Below are 19,537 nucleotides of genomic sequence, written 5' to 3' on the forward strand. Positions count from 1 at the left end.
GGGTTTGTTTTTAGGAGAAGTATTTTTTCAATGCGTCTGAGTTCACTAGAAGTGGGAGATCTTCACCAACCATAGTTGTGAGAATCAGAGCTCCTCCAGAGAAGGCTTTCTTCACAACGTATGGTCCTTCATAGTTGGGTGTCCACTTGCTCCGTGAATTTGTATGGATTGGCGAGATCTTCTTCAACACCAGATCGTCTACTTGGAAATTTTGAGGAAGAACCTTCTTATCAAATGCTTTCTTCAGCCTCTTCTGGTATAATTGACCCTGACAGAGGGCTATCATGCGCTTCTCTTCAATGAGTTTGAGTTGAACAAACCTCATTTGAAATCATTTAGCTTCTTCGAGCTTTGTATCTGTTAAGATCCTCGGTGAGGGAATCTCTACTTCCACATGAAGTACTGCATCCATGTTATATACAAGAGAGAACGGGGTTTCCCTAGTTGAAGTGTGTACTGAAGTACGGTATCCATGTAAGGAAAAATGTAGCATCTCGTGTCAGTCTTGTATGTTTTCACAATCTTTTGAACAATCTTCTTAATATTCTTGTTTGTCGAGTTATGGTGTTCAATATTGAAACTTTTGTATAAATCTTTCATCATCTTTTTATTAAGATTCGGTCCATTTTCAGTAATGATCTTGTTGAGAATCCCATAACTACAAATTATTTCCTTTTTTATGAAGCGAGTAACCACTTGTTTGATTACGTTTGTATAAGAAGAAGCTTCCACCCATTTGGTGAAGTAATCGATGACTACCAAGATAAACTGATGTCCATTTGAAGCAGTCAATTCGATGCGTCTAATCACATATATGCCCCACATGGTGAAAGGCTAAGATGTTGTCAAGACGTTCAAAGGAGTCGTTGGTAAGTGCATTTTATCCGCATAAATCTGGCATTTGTGGCATGTTCTCGCATGGAGTTAGCAGTCGGTTTCCATTGTCAACCAGTAATAACATGCACTCAAGATCTTTTTAGCCATCGTGTGCCCACTGGAATGGGTTCCAAATGAGCCTTAATAGATTTTCTTTATGATCACGTCTACTTTGTGTCTATCCATACATCTGAGCATGACCGTGTCATAATTTCTTTTGTATAGTACGTCACCGCTCAAGAAGAACTTGGATGCCAGTTTCCTCAGAGTTTTCTTATTTGTAATTAATGTGTTCTCAGTTGTTTCTCAAGGTACCTTTTGATTTCGTAGAACCAAGGTTTATCATTGAATTCTTCCTTAGTTTCTAAAAAATGTGTCGGATCATCAAGATGTTCAATTTGAAGGAGAATTGCGGTCCAAAGCGCAGTGGAAATTAAAAAAATTCTCCTTTAGAGATCCTTACGAATGGTCATGATCAGTGATAGAATATTTACCTCTTGTGACGGTTGAAACCTTTGGTGCAGATCTCTTGTGACAATCAAAACCTTTGATGCAAATCCACAAAGCGATCACGAACGTTGAACGATGACAACGTCTCTACTCAGTCCACACGAACGACTTCCTTCAATCTCAGTGCAAGCTGGTACGAATGAAGGCTTTGAGTGAGAGAGAGAGAAAATGAAAATAATGCAATCGCAACAAATGCTTCTGCACAAGGATTCTATTTATAGAACCACTTGTGTGGGCTTCAAGCTAAAAGCCCACTTAAGTGTATTTTGGCCCATATCTTATAATATGCCCAAAATCACTTAAGCCCATGGTATCTTACCATATTTCGTATTCTGCTCAAGTACACCGTACCTTACGATGTTCTATAATTCATTTAAGGGCACCGTACCTTACGGTATTCCTTAGTTACTCTATCTCTCATCAATCCGTCCTTTGTGTGTGACCCTGTAGGTTTTCGTGACGTTGGCAATTATATTAAATCATGCATTTAACATAATAAACAGTGAACGGTATCTAGCAACACATCACTGTTACCCAAGACACGAAAATGTCATGTGATCTGACAATTCCTTCTGTGATAATACTTATGTGTATAATTACCCTTTTGCCCTTATGTCTATATTGAACACAAGGCATAGACCGTGTCATCCTTGTCCAATTCAATATTGGGCCCATAGACATTTATCCTGTTATGCAGGATGGGCAAATTCCATCTAGGTCACTCATGTCCCTCAGCATGCTTCGTGGAGTACCCATCAACTGTCTTTATGGTTATCCAGTTACGGACAACGTTGGATCAGCAATAAAGCACTCGACTCTACATCTAGGGTCCATAGTGGTTTCAGGTCGAAGAGTGGTATACACCATTATCACCATGAGAATAACTTATGACACTTTTCATAACTTTCTATATAGTATTCTCATAGCGGGTCAATCCGGTATAAATATTACTCATAATATTCATACCTATGTTTAAGACTTAATAACTCTTTATCCATGATCCATGAGATGTGATCATCAGTCTACAAGCATAATAGTCTTAATGCTTTAATGTTATCCCACTTCACACTAAAGCTCGACTACGGATACTTTAAGAACAGTGTCCTTATGTTTAATGTGATCTCATGATTAAGTCATACTTGATACATTAAACAGACTAACTATTCTAGGGACTTTATTAAACAAACGTAATAAAGAAAAAGCCTTTTATTATTAATAAATAATTCGATACAAGTACCAAAAGAATTGGCCTCTAGGGCTTACACCAATACAATTTTTATGGAGGGTGCTTCGTTATCCCACTTAACCTTGAACGTGGACGACAAGGTAGCCATAGCGCCAACTAGTTGATTTTCTTCCCTAGGGATGTGATGGAAAATGATTTTATCAAAGTAGGGAATCAACTTTAAAACATGTTCTCGGTAGGGAACCAATTTGGGTGACGAGTTTCCCATTCTCTTTTGATTTGACTGATAACTAGAGTTGAATCTCCGTATACTTCAAGGATTTTGATCCTAAAATTAATATCTGCTTCAATTCCGAAAGATACATGCTTCATATTCTACCATATTGTTGGTGCAGTCAAAACATAATCTTACCATGAAAGGAAGGTGAGAGCCTTTCATAGAGGTGATGATTGCTCCAACTTCATGACCTAATGTATTTGAGGCACTATCGAACACGAGCGTCCATTGCGGTCCTGGTTCGGGTGCTTCGTCTGGTCCAAGGATTTCATAGTCTCAGATGAACATGACATCTTCATCTGAGAAGTAAAACCTCATTGGTTGATAATCTTCCACTGGTTGGTGTGTGAGATAATCTGACAACACATTCCCCTTGATGACTTTCTGGGTGATATATTTGATGTCGTATTCTGTTAATACCATATGCCAATAAGCGACTCTTTCGGTGAGAGCTGTTTTTTCGAAGATGTACTTGATTGGATCCATCTTTGATATTGACAGTGTTGTATAGGTCAACATGTATTGTCTCAGACATTTGGCAGCCCATGCGAGTGCACAACATGTTTTCTCAAACAGTGAATATATTTTTCACAATCGATGAATTTCTTGCTTAAGTAGTATATGATGTGTTCTTTTCTACTTGTTTCATCATGTTTCCCAAGTACACATCCTATGGATTCATCGAGAACCTTCAAGTACATGATGAAGGGTTTTCCCGGTACCAGAGACATCAAGATTGGTGGCTCTTGCAGATACTATATTATTCTTTTGAATGCCTTCTAGAAGTTTTCATTCCACTCGATAGCCTGATGTTGCGTGGCAACTTGAATATAGGTTCACAAGTGGCGGTAAGGTTCAATATGAACCTAGCGATGTAGTTCAATCTCCCTAAGAAACCACGAACCTCGTTCTCTATTCTCGGCGCTGCCATACTTTGTATGGCCTTGACCTTATCGGGATCAACCTTAATTCCTCGTTGACTTACAATGAAACCCGGTAGCTTGTAGGGTTTTACCCCGAAGGTGCATTTATTAGGGTTTAGTCTCTGTCTGAATTTTCTCAATCCTGCAAACAATTTTTGCAGATGGACAAGGTGTTCCTCTTTGGTTTGAGATTTTGAAATCATATCGTTGACGTATACTTCGATCTCTTTATGAATAATATCATGAAAGAAAGTCATCATTGCTCATTGATATGTTCCCCCGACATTCTTTAGACCAAAAGGCATAACATAATAGAAGGTTCCCCACTGGATGATGAATGTAGTTTTTTTCATGTCTTTCGGGGTCATTTTAATCTGGTTGTATCCAGAGAATCCACCCATGAATGAAAATAACGAGAGTTGAGTCGTGTTATCCACCAACACGTCGATGTGGGGCAGTGGAAAGTCCGCTTTCGGGCTCTCTTTGTTTAAATCCCTGTAGTCAACACATATTCGTACTTTGTCATCTTTCTTTGGTACCGATACAATGTTTGCAACCCACTGAGGATAATTTGTCACGGCTAAGAATCATGCATCAAGTTGTTTATGAACCTCTTCTTTGTTCATGGTGATTTGATTGTGTGTCATCTCCCTCTGTATCTTAAACATGTCTTCTTGAGTTTTACTAGCTTGTTCAAAACTTGACTGAGTTGCTTTCATGAAGTTGGACAAGGTCTCCTCTAGATGTGATGGTTTTCGTTGAGGTGCTTGAGGAACCTGTTGAATTCCTTGATTAGCATTCAAGGTTTGATTGTTGTCTCACTTGAAACTCTAATGGTCTTTTAAACTAAGATTATAGGTGTTGGAATATGGATTATTCTTCTGAAAATTTGCATATTGAGCTTCATCACTTTGATTCTCTGGTGTACAATTTTCATTTGCATGTCCCTCTTTACAAAAATAACACTTTAGTGTTTGAATTTGACTCATATTTGTGCTAGTTGGGATGCAGCTAAATGTTTAGAAAGTCTCTCCATCTGAGTTAATAAAGATGTGTTCGAATCAACTGCAAAAATACATTTTTGCTTTATCGCTCGATCACTTAAGCGATACTCATTCTGGCACATATTTTAAATCAGCGTATTTACCTTATCTTCAACATTCTCTCTCAATGTACCTCCAGTGGTGACATCGAGAAGCGTTCTTGTTGGTGTTTTCAGTCCGCTGATAAAGAGTGTCATTTGTTCCATAGAATTCATATTAGGATTTAGACACTTACGGAGTAACAGGTTAAACCTCTCTCATGCATCAGATAATGACTCAGACTCGTCTTGATCACAGTTGGAAATTGCAACTTTTCTTTCCACGAATTGAGCATTTGAGTAATACCTCTCTAAAAATTTGTCATCAGTTTTTTCCAGGTCTAAATATTACGGTCAATCCTTAGCGCGGCCTATCAAAGAAAGACCATACAAATGCAATTTTACATGATCGTCGGTAACATTATTCGTTGGTTTGCACATTTAACATGTCTCATAGAATTTAGCAAGATGCTCCTAAGGATCTCTGATTTCTTACCTGTCGAACGGGTTATCCTTCAGATCTGAAATTACATAATTCTTAATATCAAAAGTCACAAGATGAACTGGTTGAAATCATAAGGATATTTGTCCAACATCAATTCTCCTAAAATAATCTCCCAATGGTTGTTGTGTTGGAGCTGCCATCTTTTCTCTTTCTTTTAGTTCTTCCATGACTTGCAGTGCTTCTTGTTTCGCTCTACAAAGTGTGTGCGCTAAGTAACGTAACAACTTTTATATATAATATAAAAGCATTCATAAAAGCTCAAACATTCGTATAATCCAACATAATACAAATAGGTTCATCTTTAAAGACCTAATCCAAAATAACTTAACTACTCACAGTTAAATTAACAATTATCATGAGTCGGTAAGAAATATTCATCAAAATCAATAGAAAAATAGTCTCTTCAATGTGCTCTCCAAATTCACTCACAAAAACTTTTGCCCGTCAGTTTTCACTAAGACCCAATTTTCTTCACCTTTATAGATTTTTCTCACTTTAATATTTTGATTTTGTTTTTTCTCATAATTCTACTGATTTGTTCGAAATTATTCGCAAAATACTATGTAATGACCAAGTGTCATCGAACCAAACTTACTCTAATGTTCGTCTTCAAGTAACCTCAAAATAGAGACAGTGATGTTGTTATTATCCTCCATAATACGCCTGTAATTTATAACCATTATAATGATAATAAGAAAATAATACACACATGAATGAAAATGCAAACAAGAAAGAAACAAAGAATGAAAGAAGGCTCACTCAATAGAGCCTTAAAGATGTGTTTACGGATATAGATGGCAGTGGTGTCGCCTTTAAAAAAAGCCATCATAAATTCCAAGAAAGAGTGCATGGCCAGCATCAACATGGCTGTGATCTTGCATATCCTTATTTGACTGAACTGCAGCCATATGTTGTGTTTTCACTTTCAGAAGACATGAAAGTGTGATTAGAGAGAATAGATTGAAGGAGAAAGGAAGAGGGTGAATGAATGGTGTGTGTGTGTGTTGAATGATTGAATGAATATTGATTACTAACTATGGTAACTGATAAGGACAAGTCTCAACAGAAATATATATATATAGTTTTTAGATAGCTTATAAGTGAAGAATAATAAGTAGTTCAGAATGTGAAGTTTCTATTTCAATAGTGTCCACAGATGAATTGTTTTTTTAGATAAGGCCTAATTTTGGCCCTCAATACTAACGATTAGTAGTTGGTTCAATTTCCCGCACAGCACGGCGTACTACATAGTCATTTTAAACAATAATGCCTTTTCCAATATTCAGCTACCAGAAAGACAATAATTCATATATATGCACAGCATAACCACTTATTCTTCAACAACAGAATTCAAAAGAATGTATCTTGAGTCTGTAAACTTCTCATATATATATATATATATATATATATATATATATATATATATATATATATATATATATATATATATATATATATATATATATATATATATATATATATATATATATACCTATTGATCTAGCAAGAAGATTGACCCATTTCGGTATAGAATTCCCTGTTAACTTCACAGAAAAGATTGCAGTTCTTCACATTCAAGTGATAACTATCACCATTGTATTTTGCAGACATGTTCTCCATGAACTCTCGAAACTTAAAATCCAGGATTCTGCCTAGGTTCAACCTCAAACACATCACTTGTTGGATAGTAATAAGAACTGTTAGAATTTTTCTTTTATTCCTTCTTTTGACAACAATCAAAAGGCCATATTCGTTCAACTTCTGTTTCTTGTGAATGAATTCACATTTCAGAATACCACTCTCATTCATACTTAGAGCCTATCTCTGATAATTTTCAGATATAATTTATCAGAGTTGTATTAGTTACCAGCAAGTAAAGCTACCACTATGTCGGAAGCTAGTAGTTTTCCACCATTGATTCAGACACAAGTTATAATTCTAAAAGTGAAAATAAATGATGAAAACAAAAGACAATTGGATGAATATTAAACCATGTGCGATATTACAGTTTGAGGTCTCTTTTCCAAACTTAGGCAGAGCGCCCCAAGTTTATTTCCTATGTACAGTTCTAGGAATAATTTCCCATACCCAAACAAAAAGCTGTATTATGAGCATACAGATAGTGAAAATTTGAACGAAGAGCCGTGTCAAAGAAGCTTCTGAAGCAATTGATCCTTGGCCGTGGGGTCATCACATCTGGCCTTTTGTCGAGAAATACAACCGTCACAACGATATTGTCATGATACTCACGCCTTGGACCCCTAGGAACCGCCAAAAGCTCACTGTAGGTCATATTATTTTTTCTTGCTGCAATCTTTAGAGCAATCATCACAAGTCTCTTTGCAATTCCCTGCAGCAAAAACCCAACATGCCATACCATAAACAATCAAACCAAGAGCTAGCTAACAAACACAATAAAAGAAAAAGAACAAGCCCGTACTTGTCGTGGATTGGTATTCACAATTTTAGCCGCTTCTTCATTTGTCAGCAATTTCCAAAGTCCACCGGAACCAAATATGATGAACCTCCCACTGTCTAATTCTCTTGAGTATGTCTCGGGTTCTGCTGATAGCAAAGGTCGGGTAAAATCAGAAGGCGCAAGTTCTGTCTGCGGGACATTGAAGGACGGGTCTAAAGTGAAAGGCTCCCGCTTCAAATATGCATTTCCTATACATCTGCTCACCTCGCTTACCCCTCGAACACGCCATGCGTCACGGATATACATCACAATATTCGGATCATCCTGATGCAATCTCATGAGTTCTTCTTTAATATGCTCGTTACCAGCATTGTGATCTCTGACCAACTGCTGAACACGGAGTCTACCAAATAGACCCGAAGAACCCATTACAGCACGGGAGTCGCCAACATTAGCGACATACAGTTTCCCTTTCCATACAATACAAAACAAACAGCTAGAACTAGCTAGAACTCGCCCCGGCTGATGGTCATGTAACTCGTCAGCTTTTTCCATAAACTTTTTCTCCATTTTATCAACAACTTGCCTCAGAATATCTTCAGACATATTTTGACCATTCAGATCAATATCACCTGTAACCATAAAAAACCAGAGAACTAAGCTTAACAAAAGAACTTCTTGCAATCTTGATTTTTAAATTTTTAACAAAAAGAAAACAAGATAAAACACATACAAGCATGCAAACAGGAAAGAAATGGAAAAAGACTCACATAGTAGAGCCGAGACGAGTCTATCACTCAGAAATTCGGAAGCAAAGGTGCCATTTTGGCCATCATAAATTCCAACAAAAAGTGCTATGTCCCCAATGTCAAGCTCGCTGATACCTTCCATATTTTCATTTGCCTGTACCGCAGCCATGGAGACTTCACCGAATGGATGCTTAAGTACTCTCATTGACCACCCTAAAGGATCAGTATCAAATTCATCAATGTTAACATCGCCAATCATGTCAATAGTGTTGTTGCTTGAGCAAGCACACAGTACATTTCGAATCCACAGAAACATGATCTTGGGGAGAAGAAGAAGAAGAAGATTGAAGGAGTGTTTAAGTGTGTGGAGATAAAAGTATGAATGTGGAAGAATCAATGAATATTGTTTATATAGATGAATGGAACTTAACTACCTGAACAGAGAGTGACAAAAGTTTAACTAACTAAACTAACAAATATGTAACTGAATCTAACTAACTCTAGTAACAGAAACTAACAGATAATTAACTGAACCTAACTAACTAAACTAATTGAATCCAATATATGTGTAAGTCGGTTATGGATGTAAATGGGATGTAAGGATTTGTCAAAATAACTTTTTGTTTGGAATCTTGGATATATCCATCCGAAAGTAAGAGAAAATATTTTGTTTGTTCGGATTAAAAATTTGAAAATGTGGTTTCTGAAAAATTATTAAAAATGAAATTAGTTCTCTTAAAGTTTAGATTAGTTGGTTATGGAGCTCACTGTAGTTAGAAAACATTGACTCAGAGAACCAACAAAGTCCTTGTATCGAATGGAGAATTTGAAGTCACGTGCTTATATGATATGAGCAGCATATTACTAAAGTTCACTCATACAATAATTCTTGTCATCATTTCTTTTTTTTTTTCAAAAAGAAATCTTCTATATATAATTTTTTTATTGTATTAGTTAAGTCTAAGATGAAGCTTGCTATTAATAGGCTATGAATAAAATCATATAATTGATAGTCTGCATTTAGATTGATAGAGAATAGAATTGATTTTGACATAATTGAGATTGGAAGAATTGATTTTAATAGAATTGAGTTTAGCATAATTTATGTTTGAATATATTTATGTAAAAATGAATTGAGCAACAAATTTAAGTGTAAAAATCAATAACAAATTTAAGTGTAAAAATCAAGTTTAAATTCAGAAGTTACAAATTTTAGTTTTAAATATAATTAATTCTAGAGACAAAATCAATTATATTTTAGAAGAATTAAACACCTCAAAATCACTCTATAATCAATTATACACCTATAATATTGCTTTTGTCTCTTCCAAAAGTCAAATCAAACATGCTAGGTGATGGAGAGTTTTGTCATCCTTCTACTATAATTAGGACTCTAAATGTTAAAGTTTTTTTTGGATGATTATAGTTTTTGTTGAGCCTTATATTTTTATGAATGAGAGCATTTATTCTTGTTCGGTTAGGGCCTTTAATGTGCCTAGTAAATGTGGAGAATAATGGGTAGCGCCTCCTCCCGTAATGGGCGGGAGTGTGGAGGCAATGATTGATCCTCGTGTAAGAGCAACCACAATAGATTTAGCTAGTGAGACGTGTTTGGGCTCAAGTAGCGAATGTAATCTAGGTTGAACAATATGTCCATACTTGTTCATAGTCAATTTGTGATATTTTTCCTTATTTAGTACACAACCCCGAAACTATGAGACTTGTTAAGACGAAATGATTAAGATAATTATGTTGGACCACCATGTATAAGAGTGAGGTGTTTGATATTTACTTCATTTGTGTCAAGGATCAAAACATCGGTTGACTTAATACAAAAAAAAATATCATTATAGGGAAAAGCTCAAGTGTTTGTCTTTTGTTGAAAGTTTTTCAAAAGATTTTAGAGAAAAACATGTTTGGAACCTCAAATGTTAATGATGAAGGAATCAGTACATGTTACTCAATCAAACCTCCCATGTTTGATGGAGAAAAGTTTGAGAATTTAAAAAATAACATTATAGTTTCTTTATCTCTCAAGATTTAGAACTATAGAAGCTACAACCATCACAAAAATGCATACGGTAAAAATATTGATCCTTTTCCATGAATCATGATCAAAAGAAGACTTACAAGTTACATCATAAAGTCAAAAACTTTTCTTGTAAAGGTTATTTCCTATAAGGAATGTGATATGGTCACACGCACTAAATCAACAGAGATTAGTTATGATTTGTTTTGTCTTAACTATGAAGGAATCAGGCAGGTGAAAGAATCCAAAGTAAATTCTCTGATAAAGAAGTATGAGATGTTCAAAATGGAAGAACGTGAAAACTTGGATACCATGTTTTCTAGATTCCAAGTTTTAATCTTTGGACTTAAAGTTTTGAACAAGATTTATACCACTACATATCATGTCAAGAAAATCTTGAGGAGTTTACTAAAAAATGGAAACCATAGGTAATTTCTATTGAAGAAGCAAATAATTTGAACAACTTATCTCTTGAAGATCATATTAGCTCCCTCTGGAGTCGTGGTATTGATATAAATGAAGGTGATCCCCAAGGGAAGACAAAGTATATTGTTTTGAAGTTTAAAAGTAAGAATATCAAGGCTCTACAATCTGGTGAACTTGAATATGAATTTCATGTAGTAGCATTAAAAGATAATGAACTTTTTCTCATCTCCAATAAAGTTGGGCATATATGGGCCAGAAGAAAACAACAATTTCTCAATAGGGAGTTCAAAGTCTTCCCAAGATCCAAGAGACAAGAAAAAAGCTGATAAAAAGGTACTCCCTCTGTTCCTTTTTAAATATAATTTTTTTACTTTTTACACATAACAAGAAAACTAATCATTATTGTTACTTTTCAAATCATAATTCTTCTTTTACCAATAATACCCTTAATTATTTTCTACATTTATTTTACTTTTTCTCTCTATGTAATAATTATCTAGGGGTAATTTTGACAAAAGTTCAATTAATATTACCTTGAACTTTGTAAGTGACAATTAAAAATGAACAATTTTTTTCAAAAAAGTGACACTTAAAAAGGAACGAAGGGAGTAATTTTCTATAAATGCAAATAGCCTAGACACTTCAAAAATATATGTCCTAATATAGAGAATGAGAAATTCAATAAGAGTAGATATGGAGGAAAGAAGAAAGGTGTTTTTTGCGCATGGGACCAATTAGATGAATCCTCTAATGAAGAATAGGAACATGCAAATGTTGATCTAATGGCATTAACATCCTTTCAAGTGCAACTTGATGACACAATAGACAATGATGATGATGATGATGATGATATATCTTTAGTAACTAGGTTAAAATACTAGACATGGTACCTGGACACTAGATGCGCATGACATGTGATGGTATAAAGGTGTATATCCAAAGCCTTAGGATGAAGGAAGGAGGCAGTGTGTGATTTGGAGGAAATCATAAAGGAATGATCGTAGGATACATAATAGTAGGTAATGGCTTTCTTTCCTCTATCAATAATATGCTTTTAGTTGGAGGGGTAATGCATAACCTACTGGGAGTAAGTCAATTAAATGGAAATCAATATGATGGTTTCTTCAATCAAAATTTATATAGGTTATGAGACAATGGGATAATCATTTACATATCCGAGCAGCAACATAAGGAATGACTATAAGCCACTCCTTAGGCTTCCCAAAATCTATCAAGGATTTGAAACATCGCATGTCGTCAGGACTAGAATATATGAACTAGCAACCATAATAAATGTGGATGACACAAGTTTTCGGGACCATTAACTCGACAGGCACGACAAGACTAGAATATATGAACTAACAACCATAATAGATGTGGATGACACAACTTTTCAAGACCATTAAATTGACAGGCACGGCAAGCCCATTAGGGGGTACCAATGATGTTCACTCATAGATACATGATCAAAAGGAGTTCTTTATAGACTGATGTTGCCTCATCAAGCTACGCATTTCCCTTATTAAATTTTCGTACAAATCTCCCACAATGACTTTTTTTTAATCTTGGTATCCGATCTTACGACCGACTAATCTAAGGAGATCAATCTCACTATCCACTTGTGGGGGTCTGTTTAAAACCATAGAAAAAAATTCTATGGACTTGACCCAACATATGAAATGTTTGCACCTAGCTGGATTCGAACTTGAGATCTTGAGATGGGCACACTCTCTGGACCCAAGCCTTCACCACTAGACCAACCCCTGGGGGTTCACAATGATATGTAATACTAAGTAATAAGGAAGATGCCACAACTACCATGGATAGAGGCTAATACCATCATGGATAGAAGAAAATGCCATTATGAGTATAAGCTCATTCCATCGTGAGGGGAGTCAAATACCATTGTCGGTAGAGGCTAGCACCACCCTAAGTGGAAGGTCAAAGGAAAATCATCACACATACAAAAATACAATTCCATAACACATGAAAAGAAAAGGATATGAACTTACCAAAGATAGTTACACTAGCATTAAACGTCATGATTGTAAAGATCTGATGAAATCCAACCAAAGAAGGAAGATGGGAAGAATGAATCACTTGGGAATCTTGAGCCCACACACTAAAGAAGACGATGAAAATTAAAAAAAAAACAATTGTATAAGATACTTCTTATTTATAAGAAAATATCAGCAGAAGACCAATCACAAAGTGCCACCTGGGATGAAATTGTTACGGGTTGCTTCCATATGTCGTGATTACCACATCAAAGCATAAGCACAAAAATTGTTGATTGTGATATATGTCGAGAATCCCTAAAGAAAATCCTACGAATACACATTAAAATAAAGGAGGATACTAAGAGTTAAAAGCTAAATAGTATAAAATAGCCCTAACAAGTGTGAAAATTCCTATATGACAAACCCGCATGCACAAGCAGAGTTAAAATTGGATAATCCATTAGGGAAAAATAAGATAACTCTCAAAAAGTACAAATATTGAAGAATTACAACCCAATTCTACATACCACTCCTTGAAATACATAGAGGCAAACATTGGCTCAGTCTCACCGAATCAAGATCGGGGCTATTGTTATGGACTAGACACAAGGCCTATAAATAGCCACGATCCAGCCGAAATACAAAATCCCATAACGGATTAAACTTCTTGGGAAGGAAACAAAATGTTTGATCAAATGTAAAGAAAACCATGATGCTCATTGATGAATCTGACACCAAACCAGTGAGGTCAGGCCAAAATATCACATTTTCCAACTATCGACCTAGTGAATGTTCTAGGACTTTGGGAACAAGTATTGATCAGCCCTAGAAGAATATTTGGTCAAGGAAAATGATTAGATGAGGACCATCATATCACATAACAAATAATGTTTAGACAATTGTTCCTCCTTGAACATTTGTCCTTCATAAAAGGTTATGGATTCTAAAAACCCTATAACTAAACGTCTGTTGAGTATGGCCAATATTATTGAGATTATTATGGGTTTTAAGTAAGCTCATATTGTTGAGATTATTATTGTATGTTAAGTATAGATCATATTAATGATATAATTATGGATTGAGATAATTGTTAGGTAACTGAAAATTAGGGTTTAGGTCAATTTAACCCTAGTATTACACACACACACACATACACACACACACACCTTGTATCATCAGAATCCTAGACAATTCATAAGATTGAAATAAAGGGCATTATATATAAAATATATAGTTGCAACAGTAAGCACCATTGGTCAAAATGTGTTAACAAGGATCGATCATGTTCATTGTCTTTTAATCTTTTATAATGGTTGTTGGTATAAAAATTGGTATCAGATAGCGATTAACCCTGGTGTAAAATTCAAAGTAGCAAGGTTCCACAGAAAAAGTAACTTTGGATTATGGAAAATGAGGGTTAAAGATTAGTTGGCTCAAAAAAGTTTACATAAAGCGTTGCATGAGACGAAACCAAACAACATGGAGGATACTGATTTGGTAGAGATGAAGGAGAAGGTTGCATGATTGATTCTCCTATGTGTTCCAGATGAGATGGTGTATCATATCTTGGACCTAATGACTCTGAATGAGGTTTGTGATAAATTGAAGAGTCAGTATATGTCAAAGACGCTGATGAAAAAATTATTTATGAATTAGAAACTATACGTATAAAGATGCATGAAGGATCTAACTTATAACAACATGTCATTGTCTTCAATAACATAATCATCAATCTGGTGAGGCTTGTAGTGAAGATTAATGACAAAGATAAGGAAACTATCTTGCTTTTCTCATTACCAGGTTCTTATGACCACTTGCTGACTAATCTTACCTACGGAGAAAACACTATCAGTCGTTAGGATGTGATTCTTCCTACACTTGTGTCTCATTCTCAAAGGAAACAAAGTGTAGAGGAAGGAACTCAAGGTGACAGTCTCTATGTGAAAGAGGGTCAAGATCGTGGGATGAACAAGGGTAATTGAGGTTCTGGAAAGAAGAGGTATAAATCCAGAAACCATAAACAGGTGAGTGTTATAGTTGCAAACAGATTGGGCATTGGAAGAAGGAATGTCCAAACATAAAGTAGGGATTGTCTATTTGTGAAAATATGGTTCAAATTGATGATTCTTCTAGTGAAGCAGATATACATTGTGTCTTATCCAACCAGTACACAAATGTGTGGATTCTTGACTAGTTGTTCTTACCACATGACGTCGCACCCAGAATATTCACTACATTCATGTCAGGTATTTTGGATTTGTTTATCTAAGTGATGATAAATCATGTATTGTCACTGGAATGGAACAAACTAAAATTTTCATGGACGATTGTGGTGTGCGAACATTAAACGCAGTAAGATGTAGTTCGGAATTGATGAAGAACTTGATTTCCCTAGGTACTTTACAGGAAAATGGTTTCTCCTACTAGTCTGATGGAAATATCGACATTATGAAGGTTAGTAAAGGTGCATTAATTGCGATGAGAGAAATGAGAACTGCATGTAACATCTATAAACTGTTGGGCAACATTGTTGTAGATGATGTTGTATTAGTTGGGTCTGATAATGATGCAACCAAACTATGGCATATGCATCTAGGTCATCTCAGTGAGCCTGGGATCATAGAAATTCATGAGAGAAATCTATTTAAGGGTGTTGATATTTTCAAGTTTGAATTGTGCACGTATTATATACTTGGGAAATAGTATTGTGTTCGGTTCAAGACCGAAAAGCACAAAATAGTGGAAATTTTAGATTGTGTGCATTATGACGTGTTGGGACCTACCAAAAAGGTTTCGAAGGGTATTTAAAAATATTTTTTTGACTTTCACAAATGATTTTTCTCGTAAGATTTAGTTGTATTTCTTGAAGCATAAATATGAAGTATTTATCAAATTCATGTTGTAGAAGGCAAATGTATAGAATCAAACAGATAGAAAAATCAAGTATTTGTGGTCATATAATTGGACAGAGATCACTGATTTGAAATTCAAGAGGTTCTCTAAAAACACGGTATTCAAAGAAATTTCTCAGTTTGCAAGACACCACAACAAAATGGTATGACAGAGAGAATGAATAGGTCTTTAACTAAAAGAGCGGGATATCTCTTGTTAAATGTTGGAGTATCAAAAGGTTTCTAGGTAGAGGCAGATAACATGGTGTGTTATCTTATCAATAGGTCACCACGAACTTCATTGGATGGGAAAGTTATACATGATGTATGGACGGGTAATCCTATTGATCTTGACAATTTAAGGGTTTTTCGGTGTCTTACTTATGTGAATATATCCAAAGAAGATCAAATCAAACTTGATCCAAAGTTGAAGAAGTATGTCTTTATCGGTTACGCAAAAGGTGTGAATGGGTTCAATTTATGGGATCTGATTAAAAAAATATGATAATCATCGGAGATGTTGTTTTTGATGAGTAATTAATGTTGAATGTGCCAGCTACAACGGATGTATCAGCACCTAAAGAAGAAAATTCTAATAAATAGGTGATTCGGTGGATGTTGATCCTCCGTCAATGAAGAATATGCGGGTATTCTTAACTGAAATTGACCACGAACCTGAAGTTTTAGGTGGATTATAGGATTATATTCTTGTATGTGACATATGGTATTGTTCAATTAAGCCGCCAGAAAGATATGGGTACGAAGACATGGCAGCCTATGCACTTCTTACTAGTTCTTGAAATCCTTCTACTTTTCGAGAAGTTATATCTATCCAGGGGAAAGATAATTGGATGGGTGCAATGGTGGATGAGATGGAGTTCTTGAAGAAAAATCATACATGGGAGTTTGTTCAGCTTCTTAAGGGGAAAAGAGTCATCGGTTGTAAGTGGGTGTTCAAGAGAAAACCAACAATAACAAAAAAAAAAAAAGGGATTGACTATGATAAGATTTTCTCTCTAGTCAACGGACATACTTCTAACACGGAAGTATTAGCCTTGATACATAAGGTCTGAGTATGAATGTTATGTTTATGTTAGGAGTCATGATGATGGCTCTTTTATTTTTATGTTATTGTATATTGATGAGATGTTTATTGTTGCTAATCATTTACATGATGTAAATAAATTGAAAATCATGTTGGGAAAGAATTTGACGTGAAAGACTTAGGTGTTGCTAAGAAGATTTTTGGTATGGAAATGCACAAGAATATGAGTGCTATGTTGAAAAGGTGTTAGACAAGTTTGACAAGAGTAACTTGAAGATTGTGAGTACTTCAGTGGTGAATTAATTTAAACTCTCATTGGATCAAGTCTAAAGACATATGCAAAAGTTAAGTATATGTCAAAGGTCTCTTATGCTAGTGTTATTGGTTGTTCAATGTATGTTATGGTCTGCATTAAGTCAGATTTTACACAAGTTGTAAGTCATGTTTGTAAGTTTATATCCAAACCAGGAAAACGTCATTGGGAAGCGGTCAAATCAATTTTCAGGTACTTGAATGGTTTTATGAATTATGATATCATGTTTAGCCGTGAATAAAGTGATCCTTCAATTGTAGGATATGTTAATTCAAACAATGATGGTGATATGGATGATAGGAGGTCTACAATAGAATATGTCTTTATTTTAGCATAAAAATCTATTTGTTAAAACTCATCGGTTCAATACATAGTGGTCATGTAGACTAAGTTAAGTACATGAAAACCTATTTGTTAAAACTCATCGGTTCAATACATGGTGGTCATGTAGACAAAATTAAGTACATGAAGGCAAATGAAGTTTTAAAGAAGTCTTATGACAAAGGATTTTTGAGAGAATTGGATGTTGAAGAAGGTGAAGTGTGATTGCATTGTGATATTTAGAGTGTTATTTATTTGACAAACCCTTGGATGAAAAACTTAAATGATAATACTTCTTCCAAAGTGTTTCATTAAGATTTGACATCTATCATAGCGTTTTAACAATACGCTGCCGACAAATTAGCAAACAATAACTGCTACACTTTTCCTGTTTCCGATTTGTACTAATTTGTAAGCAAACATAGTTAAGAAAATGCAAATTCAATTGATACTTGAAGTCAAAAAGAATACAATTAGTGGAAAGAAAAGAACTGAATTAAACCAACAGTTAAATATACATAAGGTGAATATGGTGAGCCTTGCTTTCATCTGATTAGAATTTTGCTTAGCTTGTAATTGTTCAAACAATATCATTGATCAAACGCTTATGACGATGATAATGCTTTTCCATGAAAACTCTAGAAGCACCTTCAACAGTTCTACGCCATGTCTGCGGAAAAAAAAAACACAAATTAAGAATGTTTGAATGAAACAAAAAAATTAATAACATGAAAAAGTGTTTATTAGGGTCTCACTTTTTGAATAGTTCCCAAGATTGATGACTTGTTTCTGTTATCTCTAGCCCTAAGCTGCCGGAGCAACACCGACCTCCGGTTTACAGTTGGCGGCAACAGCGACCTCCTTTCAACAACGGCGGCGCCGGCTTTCGAAGGGCTCTGGCTCTCGCGTTGATTCTCCTTCATCTTCTTCCTGCGTTTGATAATACGCAGCTCTTTCTTCTCGTTGGTACCCACTTCAGCAAATTTTCGAAGTAGTTCATCGGAAGATTTCTTAGTTACTCGTTGAACCTTAGAATCGGCGGTGGTGGTGGTTGTGACGGTGGTAGCAGTTGGAGAGATAGATATAGATGTAACAGTAGGGATGGTTTCCATTGCAAGAGAGTAAGCAAAATATTAATTAATGAAAATGAAAAAGTAAGCAAAATGTTAATAAGATTTTATGGTTTTATGAAGATAGATGGACCGTTGTATGTGAAATGATTATTATTGAAATGAATAATGGAAATATAGCCGTTGGGTTGGGATCTATCTAGTTGTAAAGAGCTTAATTATTAGAAGTTGTATTTGTTTTGGCTGCATTATTGGCCTTCTTTTCTTTATAGGCATGGCATGTGAATTTTCTGAGAGACTTTACAAGTAATAATAAGTGGACAAGACCTGCAATAACGTTCTCCTTCAATTCAGTGTTTCTTTCTGACACACTTTTTTCCCGCATTTTAATTAGGCAAAAAGACGTTAAATTAAATTTGTTTAAAATAAGTTGAGAGATTATTTTAAACATTTTTTAGAATAATCTAAAAATATATATCTTGAGAATTTTATTTTAAAAATTTACAGTAACTCAAGAATTATTAAATTTATCTTCCACGCATGTAAAAGTTAGGTCCTGATTATGATTAAACACGAGCGCTTACGCATTAAGCATTCTTTTATTTTCCGTAGTAAAACTGCAAAATCAATCGAGCTACAATAGTGCCACCACTAATGGATGTTACCCCCACCCTTAGTTGTACATGTTAGTTATCATGGTCCTGTTGCGTCCACTTACCTCTCTAGCTTTCTTGCTTCAATAAACCACAGTAGAGTTGTCTAGAGACGTTACAATGACTATAATAATGCGTCACCAAAAATAGGTTTACTATTATTGTGAATATCCATCCTTCCATACAAGAATTACGTTTGTAGAAATCCGGGATAAGGTGGGTTAAAACACATATTATGCTGAGAATTAAAAACAAAACCTTGA

General features: G+C 35.1%; 2 protein-coding genes across 2 annotated transcripts; both read right to left on the reverse strand.

Moving 5' to 3' along the window:
- Positions 1-7,316: 7,316 nt before the first annotated feature.
- Positions 7,317-8,954, reverse strand: LOC127126231 (probable protein phosphatase 2C 68). Its single transcript, XM_051055115.1, has 3 exons — positions 8,548-8,954; positions 7,799-8,409; positions 7,317-7,708 (listed from the first exon to the last, which is right to left on the reverse strand). The coding sequence occupies exons 1-3, from the start codon at positions 8,840-8,842 to the stop codon at positions 7,427-7,429; spliced, it is 1,188 nt and encodes a 395-aa protein (XP_050911072.1). The 5' UTR covers positions 8,843-8,954; the 3' UTR covers positions 7,317-7,426.
- A 9,022-nt stretch (positions 8,955-17,976) lies between these two features.
- On the reverse strand, positions 17,977-18,897 carry LOC127126232 (uncharacterized). The gene is made up of 2 exons (XM_051055116.1): positions 18,307-18,897; positions 17,977-18,221 (listed from the first exon to the last, which is right to left on the reverse strand). Exons 1-2 carry the CDS (start codon positions 18,661-18,663, stop codon positions 18,132-18,134), a joined length of 447 nt encoding a protein of 148 aa, XP_050911073.1. The 5' UTR covers positions 18,664-18,897; the 3' UTR covers positions 17,977-18,131.
- Between the last annotated feature and the right edge of the window lie 640 nt (positions 18,898-19,537).

Source organism: Lathyrus oleraceus, chromosome 3 (genome assembly GCF_024323335.1).
Source record: "Lathyrus oleraceus cultivar Zhongwan6 chromosome 3, CAAS_Psat_ZW6_1.0, whole genome shotgun sequence".
Lineage (NCBI taxonomy): Eukaryota > Viridiplantae > Streptophyta > Magnoliopsida > Fabales > Fabaceae > Lathyrus > Lathyrus oleraceus.